This window comes from Xiphophorus couchianus, chromosome 12 (assembly GCF_001444195.1).
Source record: "Xiphophorus couchianus chromosome 12, X_couchianus-1.0, whole genome shotgun sequence".
In the NCBI taxonomy this organism is placed as follows: domain Eukaryota; kingdom Metazoa; phylum Chordata; class Actinopteri; order Cyprinodontiformes; family Poeciliidae; genus Xiphophorus; species Xiphophorus couchianus.
This window is the reverse complement of record NC_040239.1, coordinates 1230086-1242068: the sequence shown is the minus strand read 5'-3', so window position 1 is coordinate 1242068 and position 11983 is coordinate 1230086. Positions and strand designations below refer to the sequence as shown.

General features: G+C 54.3%; 1 protein-coding gene across 3 annotated transcripts; it reads right to left on the bottom strand.

The window, feature by feature from the left end:
* Nucleotides 1-32: 32 nt before the first annotated feature.
* On the bottom strand, nucleotides 33-11928 carry LOC114154758 (disabled homolog 2-interacting protein-like). 3 transcript variants are annotated; one of them, XM_028034128.1, is made up of 20 exons: nucleotides 11682-11928; nucleotides 10983-11059; nucleotides 10671-10780; nucleotides 7020-7164; nucleotides 6728-6900; nucleotides 6390-6661; nucleotides 5707-5915; nucleotides 5484-5628; nucleotides 5265-5409; nucleotides 4960-5196; nucleotides 4558-4765; nucleotides 4223-4458; nucleotides 3975-4066; nucleotides 3429-3899; nucleotides 3087-3355; nucleotides 2332-2445; nucleotides 2143-2265; nucleotides 1963-2042; nucleotides 1803-1890; nucleotides 33-938 (listed from the first exon to the last, which is right to left on the bottom strand). In XM_028034128.1, the coding sequence occupies exons 1-20, from the start codon at nucleotides 11803-11805 to the stop codon at nucleotides 768-770; spliced, it is 3489 nt and encodes a 1162-aa protein (XP_027889929.1). In that variant the 5' UTR covers nucleotides 11806-11928; the 3' UTR covers nucleotides 33-767. The 3 variants fall into 3 exon arrangements, with proteins under 3 accessions (XP_027889929.1, XP_027889930.1, XP_027889931.1); XM_028034129.1 differs by having other exon boundaries at nucleotides 4576-4765; nucleotides 11682-11926; XM_028034130.1 differs by lacking the exons at nucleotides 10671-10780; nucleotides 10983-11059; nucleotides 11682-11928 and adding an exon at nucleotides 8460-8663.
* Nucleotides 11929-11983: the final 55 nt, after the last annotated feature.

Sequence of the window (11983 nt, the reverse complement as noted above, 5' to 3'; positions counted from 1 at the left end):
TGTGTGTGTGTGTACAGCAGCACTCCAACAGGCTGGTTTCTGGTTTTATTGTAGCTCCTTATAAACACTGTAGATAAATAACAAACAGAGGCTCATAGATACAGAACAGACAGAAGCCACAGTGGGGGGGGGGGGGGGTGCACAAATCATCATCATCATCACAAGTTAAAGTTTTTACTGTTTACAATAAAATCTGTGGTTTACATTAAAATTCTCTGAAACAACACAAACTAGCGTCTAAATCTGGACCGGGTCGACGGGAATTAAATACTCAAAGCTATGGAAGCCCAAAGAGGCCAAAACAATCACTGCAGGGTTTGGAGCTAGGCTAGGCTAACACTTTCCACCCACTGCTGCTCTTTGTGCTAAGCTAGGCTAAGCTAACGAAGCGGCTCTGACTCCAGGTTAAAGGTCAGCTGTGCCTTTAAGTACGTCTGCAGAATCAGGAGGACCGGCAGGTTTAGGCCAACCAGAACCAGGGGGTCCAGTTTGACCAGTAAAGCTGGGTATATTTGAGGTTCTGGTTCTGTTGGGAAGATCTAAACGTAAACAGGAAATGAAGTCAGACTTCATCAAAGAGGAACATGCAAAACGAAAAGAAGTGAGGGTAACCTAGCAACAAGGGTAGGATCAGGTCAGAGGTCATTTCCATGGTGCAGAAGCTGACATTTGATGGGCGTCTCTGTTCCATCCCATTGGTTAATTTCAATGAGTCTATTTTTAAGCCCCCCCTTCCCTGCAGTGTCAGCCAATCACAGCTCAGTTTCTCAGCAGTTGCCAGAGTTACGGAACTCGCCGTTCTCCGTGATCTGCAGAGACGACGTGTTGCTAGGAGACAGGCCGTTCCTCTGTGAGGTCACGCCGTAGCGTTCCTTTAGCTGGGTCAGCGCCGCCATCAGGCGGGTGTTGGCAGCGTCTAGGCTGGCGATCCGCTTCTCCTGGGAGACAGAGACAGGTGGGACAGATAAGACAGGTGTATGGCAGCTGCTTCCTGGTCAGCCTGTCCCTGCAGCTTCAACAGGTAAAAGGTATGAAGCTAACAGCGTCTCATTGGGCGGCGGCCGCCCAGGTGGAGTGACCCAGGTAGGCCTCCGTCCGCCATTTGAGTCCAGGACGTTGACCTTTGCCAGATTAAAGAAAACAAACTCTCTTCAGTCATACAGAGAAAACGCTGCCCCTGGTGGCCATGCTGGGAACTGGGCTGGAAGAATTACAGGAACAAACAGGAAGTGACATCAGGAGCTCCTTAATCTGACAGGATGCAGAAAACAAATGTTCCAGGCCCCGTTCAGCCCCGCATGCCAGAGGGCAAAGGTCGAAGAGGAGACGCTGACTGTTGGAGGATGACATCACAGCTCTGGAGGATGACATCACAGCTCCAGTAACAGAAATCCTTCTGGCTGCATTTAAACCATGAAACCTGGGTTCCAACATCCAGAGAGGCTGCAGGAAGACTGACCGTGTTGGTCTTCAGGTCGGATCCTCAGAACCGGCAGGCCAACCTGAGGATGTGCTGCGAGCTCGCCGTCTGCAAGATCCTGGACCCCACACAGGTAGGTGCGGTGTTCAGTGTGTTTCACTGTTGCTCCGCCCACTCAGGGTCTTCCCACGGGAGCTGAAGGAGGTGTTTGCCTCATGGCGGCAGGAGTGACCGGGGCGACCCGGTTGCTCTGAGTTCTTTATCGTCTGACAGACTTTGTGTTATCAGTGACGTTTGGTCGGGGGAGCCAGGTAAGGCCTCACCTGTAATCGTTACAGGTTGATAGAATGAGAGAACCAGGTGAAAGGTCAGGTGGGTTTACCTGAGCCTCGATGACCTTCTGCTTCTGGTCCACCACAGCCTGCATGTCAGAGTGATCCTTCTTCAGCTCCTCTTCTACTGCCATCAACCTGCGCAGGTGAGACAGGTGAGATAGGTGAGCAGCCAGGTGAGCAGCCAGGTGAGCAGCCAGGTGAGCGTACCTGCTGATGATGCTGTTCATCTGGAGGTCCTTGTCGTCCTGCAGCCTCCTCAGTCGGCTCTCTGTGTCCTCCAGCCGGGCCTGGAACACAATCACATTGGTCCAGTCGAGTCATGTGACACAGCTGTGACCTGCTCACATGGCTCACCTGGACCTGGACCTGACCAGGTGAGCCCCTTACCTGGTACTCCTGCAGCATCCGCTGGTTCTGCTGGTCCTGGACCACCAGACGGGCCTCGCACTCCTCCTGGCGCAGCGCCGCCACCCGCAGCTTCTCCTGCAGCAGTGCGATCTCCTGCTGGTACTGAACACAAACCGGGTCAGAACCGGCAGAACCTACTCGCGCGAGCAACAGCGGAACCGGCTTTACCTTCTCCACCGTAGCGTCGTCATGACGATCGTCCTCCACCTCGCCGTAGGACGACGCAGAGTTCATGTTGAGCAGCCAGGCGGCGGTCCGGTCCAACGCGCAGGGAGACGGAGCCTGGACACACGGACGGACCCGGTTCTGGTTCTGAACGGTCAGGCTGGTTGCCATGGCATCACAACCTGCTCACATTTTACCATAGCAACCTCATTGAATGATGTGGTTACCATGGCAATCTGCCTGCCAGTGGAAACTGAATCATTTCCAGAACTTCTGAACAACCCGGATGTTTCCCAGCATGAAGTTCTGGTGACCGGGTCGACCCAACGAGGAGAGCCGGGTCAGGGGTCAACAGGTCATTCACGCCTCAAAGGCCATGAGATGAAGACAGTAGAGTGGACATTTTCAGATTTCATCTTTCTAACACCTGCCCAGTTTGAGGCCCAAACTGATTGGTTCTGATCGGTTTGGGCCCTCCTCGTGCCTCCTGGAGGTTCTGCTCAGTCGGACCTCTGGGAGGAGCCAGGACCGAAGCAAACTCCTTTCAGGAAGTGTAGAAATGACGAAACCAAAGACCCAGAAGGTTCTGATTGACCCAAACCGGCCCGGCTCCATCCTGTTCTACACGACCCGGTTCTGTTATACCGGGTGACGCTGGACTGAGGATCTCTGCTTCTCCTGGTTCTGGCTGGATCCAACAGAACCACCAACAGAACCAGCAGCAGAACCAACAGAACCCACATTCCCAGGTGCGTTACCTTGGCAGCGGGCCGCTGCTTCTCCGGGCTGTCTCCTTTGGACGATGACGACATCTGTCTGAGACGTGACTGGCCGCTGTTGGGCCAATCGGGGCTTGATGACATCATACTGCCGGAGGCGGGGCGTGGAGGGTAGGCGGAGCCTCCCCCGCTGAGCATGCTGGGAGGCGTGCGGCCTCGCGGCGGTCCTGGCGGTGCCGAGGACGGCGGCGGAGGCTGATCGATGCGTCTCTGAGGGCCTGAGTTCTGCCGAGGGGGGGCCGAGCTACCTGTGGGTGGGGCAAAGGTCACAAGACGACCCCTGAACTTTGCGGTGGCCTGTGTGACGGCGTGGACTCGTACCTGAGAGTGTGTCGGTGAGAGACAGCGCGCGGCGGGAGTATTCCTCGCCGCTGCTGCTGCTCGACATGGCCGACATCCTCTCCCCCCTCTCCCCTCCCACGCCCACCGACATCTGGGTGAGGAAGGCCGGCTTGGTCGCCATGGCGCCACGCTCCTCGCAGTTTCCCTGGGAGCCCGCCGAGCCATCAGAGGGTGTCGCGTCTGTCTGCTGCGGTTGCCGGGGCGACGGGGTTGTCATGTGATAGACGGGGTTCTGGAAAGAAAGGGGGAGGAGCCCCGTCCGCCGTTGCCACTGGGTGTCGTCCGGGGCGTCGCTGGGGGAGGAGTCCTGCAGGTCCACCAGAGACAGGCTGCGGCTCTCATTGGTCAGCTCCGGCCCCTCCCTTCGGCCGCCATTGGCCAGGTCGTAGCACGCCTCGTTCTCGTTGGGCTCTGAATAGGACGAGCTCGGAGCCGGAGAGCCTCGCATACCTGCAGGAAGTGACATCATGAGGACGGTCTGACAACGCCGTTCTGGATCAAAGAGGAGGAAAGGTCAAAGGTCACCTGATGCAGGCTGTAGGCTAGATCCTTTGGTGACGAAAAACAAATCTTTGTTCTCAGGAGTTGGAGACGGAAGTCTGGTGAAGTCCACGCAGCTGGACATGGAGACAGGAAGTGGACGTTACTGAGGTTGGACTTCAGAGCAAAATCCAGAGTTAAAGATTAAATCCAGATTTAAAAATTAAATTCAGAGTTAAAGATTAAACTCAGTCGTGTCTCATGTTGCTCTTGCATGCAGAGAACAGACTAACCCTCCCTCTAATCCCACGCCGCCCTGCAGGCCAACAGAAGGATTGCAGGCTGCCAGAGGAGGAGACAGTGGAGGGGACAGGGGCGGTGGGGACATAGGAGGCGGGGACACCACCCGCTGAGGGTCTGGAGATGACACAGACACGCCCCCAGGTCCAACCACGCCTCCAGGGTGGACCAGAGCCGCCGACACGTCTCTGAGGATCCGAGGGAGCGGGCCGAGCTTGGACAGACTCGACTGGGGGGGAGCAGAGACAGCACAAGTTCAGAACCCGGCTACCTGCTGCGCTACCAGGGGCTACATCTAGCTAGCTGCCTGATGAGCCATCTTTCTTACCTGGCAGGCAGGTGTTACCTGGTCGAGCTCGGTCAGCAGAGTGTGTAAGCTGCTCAGCTCTCGGCCGAGGTCGATGTAGCCGTCAAAGCCGGCAGTGTGGTTCAGCCCGTCGGGGTTGGAGATCTCCTGCAGGAAGCGCTGCATGCTGCTCCACTGGCGCTCCACAAAGTCGTTCATGAACAGCATGTACTCCTCCTTGGTGCCGAACCTGCAGCAACAGGTGAGACCGTCACATCGGCAGGTGGAAACACCGCAACATTAAACAGCAGGAGCCTCCTTGGAGGGGCGGGGCCTGGAGACCTCCATGTGACCGCTCACTGGCTGCCCAGAGAGAAACATGCTAACTCTTCCCAGATCTGAACCCAGGAAAGCAGTTCCTTCAAAATAAGAGCCCGGACGTACTTGCTGAAGTTGGCCAGGTTCTGGATGACCTTGGCGATCAGGGTCAGGGTTCTGGCGGTGCGCTCGTCGGGGTACTCCTGCGTGAGGTCAAACAGCGAGGGCGACATCACGGCGGGGCACAGGAAGCGGAGGAACAGCGAGGCGCTGATGAGGCGCTCGCTGATATCCGGTCGCCCCCGGTTACTGCACTCCTGACGCCATGAGGCAAACACCTCCTTCAGCTCCCGTGGGAAGACCCTGAGTGGGCGGAGCAACAGTGAAACACACTGAACACTGAACACCGCACTTACCTGTGTGGTGCTCACCTGTAGGAGTCCAGGATCTTGCAGAAGGCGAGCTCGCAGCACATCCTCAGGTTGGCCTGATGCTCGGCGAGGTCAGAGGTCGCGCAGCGCGACGGGTCCACCTCGCAGTTCTCGTCAGACTCATAGAGAGCTTTGATGAACTCACCTGGACACACAAACAGAGCCGGCGTTTAGACGAGCTCACCTGAGGAAGCTCGGCGGCTCTCTGGGAGCGCGTACCTAGGGCGTCCTGCAGGTACTTCTGGCCAATCAGCTTCAGGTATTCCTCGATGCTTTTAGTGGCCAGCGTGTTCTCTCTGAAGATCAGCTGATCGTTGTCACGGCAACGGTCGACCTCCGACATCATCAGGTCTGTCAGGAAGTCCTGAAGGCAAGAAGGAAAGGTGGAGGTGGGCGGGGTGTGGTGAATAGGGGTGGGGCTACGCGGAGTGGGCGGAGCTACCTTGGCCTTGCCCGTGCTGTGCAGGATGTGGACCAGAGCAGCAGCCAGCTCCTCCTTGGCCCTCAGGCTGATGGAGGCCTCCAGGGTGGAGCAGAGCAGCAGGTAGTTGGCGCTAATGTACTCCGCAAACTCCTTGTACTGCTCCATCGGCAGGATGACGATGCTCTGATACCGGGCCTTGACCCGGACCGTCGGAACCGACGACTTGGCTGAGGTTGGGGAGGAAGGAGGTTACTGAACATCTGGAATCAGCAGATCTGACCATCATCCAGATGTTCCAGCTGGAGATCAGGACAATGTCACATGAGGATAGAAGGAGGAAACATCATTTACTGATTCTCACTAAAACTATTAAAACAGAGCGAGTCCTCCCATCAGCTGAGCCCAGAACCGGGTCAGTTCACACAAGCCCAGTTCAGTCCGCTTTAACCCGACTCCGATCCGCGCTAACAAAACTCCGGTCCGCTTCAACATAACTCCAGTAAACGCTAACCCTACTCTGGTCCATGTTAACCCCACTCCAGTCTGCATTAACCCGACTAACCTGACTAACTAACTTGACACTTATCCATCTGTTTCCTTCAGACAGGTGAATCAAGAGTCTTTATTCCTTTTTGTCCAGATGAAGCTGATTCCAGATGTTGACCAGAACTACAGTCCAGAACTGGCGGCGGTCTACGTACCTCGGAGCGTACTGGGCGTGCTCACAGAGTACCACTTCTCCACCAGCTGCCGGCCGGTCACCATGGCGGCAGGGATGTTGACCAGGCCCACATAGCTGCTCTTGTCCTTCTTCCTCTTGCGGTCCGTGTCTTTGTAGAGGTGCAGCGTGATGGACGAGACGGACGGCAGGCTGCTGAAGTCGAAGCGCTCCCCCCAGAAGATGTTGTCCGTCTTCAGCTTGCAGGAGGTCCGAGCGTACAGGTTGTCGTCCAGACAGAGTTCGCAGAAGTACCTGCAGGACGACACCGTGCTGTAGAGCCGGCCGGACTGAGAGCATCCTGCTGGACCAGAACCTTACCGTTTCTTGGCGGGCAGGTCTTTGGCCTCGATCACCCACACCGTCAGGACGTTCTCCACCCGCCGGCTGTTGTCCTTGTTGGGGTGGACGGCCCGCCGCAGGTTCTCCATCCACTTGTCTCGCTCTGCCGCTGAGCGGCACGAGAAGCACTTGGTGCCGGTAGAGGTCGTTACCTAGGAGACAGAGAGAGGGTCACCAGGGTGGGCCAGCAGGACTGGCAGTAGTAGTAAATATGCAGTAGCGCCCTGTGTGGGTACGGCAGCAGTACCACAGTGCTAGCGGCGGGCATCACCTCAAAGCAATAGTCTTGTCCCAGCAGGGACGAGTGGACGGGTTTGATGATCACCGATTGGTCCATTCTGAGCTCCAGCGATGACACGCAGCCGGTGCTTAGCAACGACTCCTGGCTACCACAACGCAGCCTCTGCATCACACACCTGAAAATCACACAGCAGGTTAGAGGGCAGCTCTCTGCTGTGGCGCCCCCTGCTGGCAGCGTGGACCCTGTAGTGGCAGACTGCTGCGCATCTTCCAACAGCTACATCCTGGTCACAAGAGGCTACGTCTAATCTGAAGCTACTGATCTAATTAAGAGGCCGGCGCCAGCAACTGAGAAATCAGCACTAGTGCTAGCTGGTACTGTTAGGCTAACAACTAGCATGCCTAGGCTGGTCACACGTGACTCGTACGTTCTTCTCTAAAGAAACTTTATGAAGGAAAATGGTTGTCATACAACATCTGTAAGCTACATGCATCAGATGCATCGACGTGTTCTTTTGACAGATTTTACTGTAATCCAACGTGACGCCAAACTGAAATATCCTGGATTACAGGGAGCTGAAGTTGGTCTCTGATGGAGGTTCCTGATTCAGCAGCTAGCTAAAGGGCGATTTCAGTTATTTTAAATGAATATAAATGTTACAGTCAGCAACAAAATATTCACCATAGAGTATGTTCAGCCCTGCGACACACTGGCGACCCGTCCAGGTGACCCCGCCTCTCGCCCAAAACGTTTGCTGGAGAGGCAGCAGCTCCTCCCGACCCCACGAGGGACAAGGCGTTAGGAAACTGAAGTATGTTCAAACTACAGACTTAGTAAAAACGTGACTCTAAAACTGAAATGGTTCTGTTGGTTCTAATGGTTCTGATGGTTCTGTTGGTTCTCAGAGTCAATCCAGAGTTCCTGCAGTGTTTTCAGTAAAACCTGAGACGGATTGGTTCTGGTGCACAGAACCACCAAACATCTCACTCTCTGTCAGTTGGGGGTTCTGTTGCTCTGGTTCTGTTGGACCGGGCTGAAGAAAGAGCAGAACCTTCCTCTGCTGAGGTTCTGGGTGATGCTGACATCACTCGCACCTTATTGTCACAGGTTACAGGTGTGTGTTGCCTAGCAACAACTCAGCCCTGTTCCCAGCATCACATAGACACCAGAAAAGACGGGTCGACTCCAAAGTGGACCCAACGGTTGTAGTCGTTAAGTCAGAGCTGATCCAGATCTGTCATGAACCAGAACCAGAACCAGGTGCTGTCCTGCCAGCTGGCTGCAGCAGCCACAGAGCCTGCATGGGTGTGTTTGTGTGTGTGATGTTTAGCTAAGCCAGCTAACAGTGGGTTAGCCGCATGCTAACAGAGCAGCCTGAATAACAGTCAGAGCAGAAGCACCGTCCCTGAAGACGCAGCGTCTCCCAGCAGCTTCATCTGTCAGAGGACAAAGACGGCGGACGAGACTCACCGAGCATCCTGAGAAAGAGGAGGAGGGCGAAGAGGAGGGAGGGTTATGCAGCCATGATCTCCTTCAGCAGCAAACAGCAGCAGGAGGAAGAGGAGGAAGGAGGAGGAAGATGGAGGAGCCGCCGATCCGTCCGTCCGTCTGCTGATGAAGCTTCACAGCATCACCGCTCCCTCTCTCTCTCTCCCTATGTCTCCCTGTCTCTGACTCGCCCCCTCCCCCAGCAGCAGTTGCCCCTCCCCTGCAGTGAAGCTGCCCTACTTCCCCCTCCCCCCACCAGCCCCCCTTAACAGCCCCTCTTCTACCCCCCCCGAAGACAGGAAGCAGAGGAGGAAGATCTGTTCGGTTCCTGAACCATCAGAACCATCAGAACCAACAGAACCATCAGAACCAACAGAACCATCAGAACCAACAGAACCATCAGAACCATCAGAACCGACAAAACCGACAGAACCATCAGAACCGACAGAACCGACAAAACCATCAGAACCATCAGAACCATCATGACCGACAGAACCGACAGAACCGACAGAACCTTCAGAACCGACAGAACCATCAGAACCAACAGAACCATCAGAACCATCAGAACCGACAGAACCTTCAGAACAATCAGAACCAACAGAACCATCAGAACCATCAGAACCGACAGAACCGACAGAACCATCAGAACCAACAGAACCATCAGAACCGACAGAACCATCAGAACCAACAAAACCATCAGAACCAACAAAACCAACAGAACCGACAAAACCATCAGAACCGACAGAACCATCATGACCGACAGAACCGACAAAACCAACAGAACCATCAAAACCAACAGAACCATCAGAACCGACAGAACCAACAGAACCATCAGGACCATCAGAACCATCAGAACCGACAGAACCATCAGAGCCATCAGAACCGACAAAACCAACAGAACCATCAGGACCATCAGAACCATCAAAACATCATGTTGCTCTCACCAACAGCTCGGCTGTGGAGGTGGTCAGCAGCACCAAATTCCTGGGGGTGCACATCACTAACGACCTCACCTGGACTGTGAACACCACTTCTCTGGTCAAGAGGGCACAGAAACGTTTGTATTTCCTGCGGAGGATGAGAAGAGCACACCTGCCCCCGCCCATCCTCAAGACGTTCTACAGAAGCACCATAGAGAGCATTCTGACCAGCTGCCTCTCTGTGTGGTGTGGAGGCTGCAGCGCCTCCGACTGGAAGAACGTGAGGAGAGTGGTGCGGACAGCAGAGAGGATCATCGGGGCCCCCCTTCCCTCCATTCAGGACACTTCATCCCAGCGCTGCGTGTCCCGAGGCCGAAACATCATCAGTGACCCCTCACACCCCCACCATGGACTGTTCTCCCTGCTGCCCTCTGGAAAGAGGTTCTGCAGCATCCGGTGCAGGTCCACCAGGTTCCGAAACAGCTTTTTCCCACTTGCCATCAGACTGTTGAACTCTTAACTGGACTGCACTTAAAATCTGGTCTCCACTTTATACCTTGCACATGTACAGAGCTAAATAACTTCTATTTTACTGTCAGTCCTGCACTTTATATTTTATATTTAGATTTATATTCATATTTTATACTGTATTTTATTCTGGAGTAACCTCACAACATTGGAAGCTCAAAACATTGTCCTGAGCCGAATGCAACAAAATTTCGTTCTGTATTCACCCTGTGCATGAAAATGATAATAAAGTCAGTCTAAGTCAGTCTAAGTCTAAAACCAACAGAACCATCAGAACCATCAAAACCAACAGAACCATCAGAACCATCAGAACCAACATAACAAACAGAACCAACAGAACAATTGGTCCAAGCAGAACCCTGTGGCCCAGATGGACTCATTCTGCTGGAACAACATGGATTCCTGGTCAAGTGACAGACTGTGTCCATGCTGCTGCTTCAGGATGTTGATAATATGAACATGACTGGATTTGATCCGGGTCAGAGTTCACTGACTGAATTACCCCTCACACTGCACAGCTATAACCACCCTAAGTTGCCCCCTGTATGGCAGGCTGCCCCTGCCCCCAGGCTGCCCCCATACAGGGGGCAACCCCTGCTGATGTGATACGCCAGGTTGCTATTATGGTCACTAGCAGCTCTCTTGTACTGGCTCAGTGGGGGTGGGGCAGTAGAAAGTACCCCTGGCTCAGTGATGTCGAGGTTTCCACCTCCAGTCAGTGTAGTTCCAGTAACCCAGAGGTTACCTGGTGTCAGTGGTACTCATCGGGTCGGTCCCGGTGCTGCAGTGACGTGACAGTTTGGGTTGGGATCGAGTGCGGCGCAGAGACTGCTTCAGTCTGCGTGACAGAAACCCCTGAAGAAGAACAATAACAACAAGAAGGAAAAGAAGAAGAGTGTCGGTTCAGAGATGTTCTGGATCAACAACCGGACCTGATCATGATCATATTATGGTTCTGATCAGGGTCACCTGCAGGGGGAGACAGTCTGCTCACCTGGAGCCAACAGCTCACCTCCTGTTACCATGGAAACCGCAGCCTGCCCCTGAGCGTGCTCACCGTGACTCTGGTGGTGGGCATGTCCATTGTGGAGCCACTGGACGTGCTCGGTCTGCGCGCTCTCCTGTCCACAGCATCTGCAACAGAGAGCATCATGGGAGGGTTTGTAGTCCTCAGCTGTCCCACAGCTGTTGTCATGGCAACTGGCATCTCCCTGACAACAGCAGAGCACAGGACGAGTTTGCTTTAAATCATTAAACTATTGATCTGATGTCTCAGTGACTTCGTACAGAGAACCAGAACCAGAACCAGGATGAATGTCAGAATGGCACTCACTGCCACCTGGTGGCAGAGAGCAGATGCTGCAGGATGGCCTTTAAGATCTCTCACTCTGGTTCCTAGCAGACAGTTCCTGACACAAAGCCAGAACACGGATCAGAACCGCTGCTGAAGTTACACTGTAAAAAATTAACAACATTAACGGTAATTTAGCCTGTCATAGAAACTAATGGGAGTTCAATGATTTAAGTCGCATTTTCACCCTAATTGCCCCAGTAGTCCGTTAGTCTGCCCTGCGACAGACTGGCGACCTGTCCAGGGTGTACCCCGCCTCTCGCCCGGAACGTAGCTGGAGATGGGCACCAGCAACCCTCCCGACCCCATTAGGGACAAGGGTGGCCAGAAAATGGATGGCTGGATGGAGTCCGTTAGTCTTAGAAAAGTGGTTCTGACCGCCTTCTTCTGATTGGTTTTGCTTACCTTTGTGGGCGGGGCCAGGAGCCACTGAGGCCACGTGCAGAGTGTATCTTAGCAACCAGATGGTGCAGGTCTCCGCCCTCTCTGCCAGCAGCAGCGGATGCACCTGAACAACAGAAATAGTCATGTGACCCGATTGATGCCCCGCCTCCAGCCGTGGAACCGGCCACTAAAATCCATCCTGGCATGTTTGAACAGACCAATCAGACGTCAAGCTGGTCCGGTTCTGTCTGGTTCCGGTTTCAGTTGGACTTTAAGATCAGAGCAAAGCTGCCCTTCAGGACCACCTGATCCTGAAACACCTG

Excerpts from the sequence above, each read along its gene's own strand:
- LOC114154758 (XM_028034128.1), bottom strand. The coding sequence starts at position 11,805 with ATGACTATTTCTGTTGTTCAGGTGCATCCGCTGCTGCTGGCAGAGAGG. Across the intron at positions 10,781-10,982 it reads TGCCCACCACCAGAGTCACG|GGGTTTCTGTCACGCAGACT; the intron begins GTGAGCACGCTC and ends GTTCTTCTTCAG. Across the intron at positions 3,356-3,428 it reads TCTCACCGACACACTCTCAG|GTAGCTCGGCCCCCCCTCGG; the intron begins GTACGAGTCCAC and ends CCCCACCCACAG.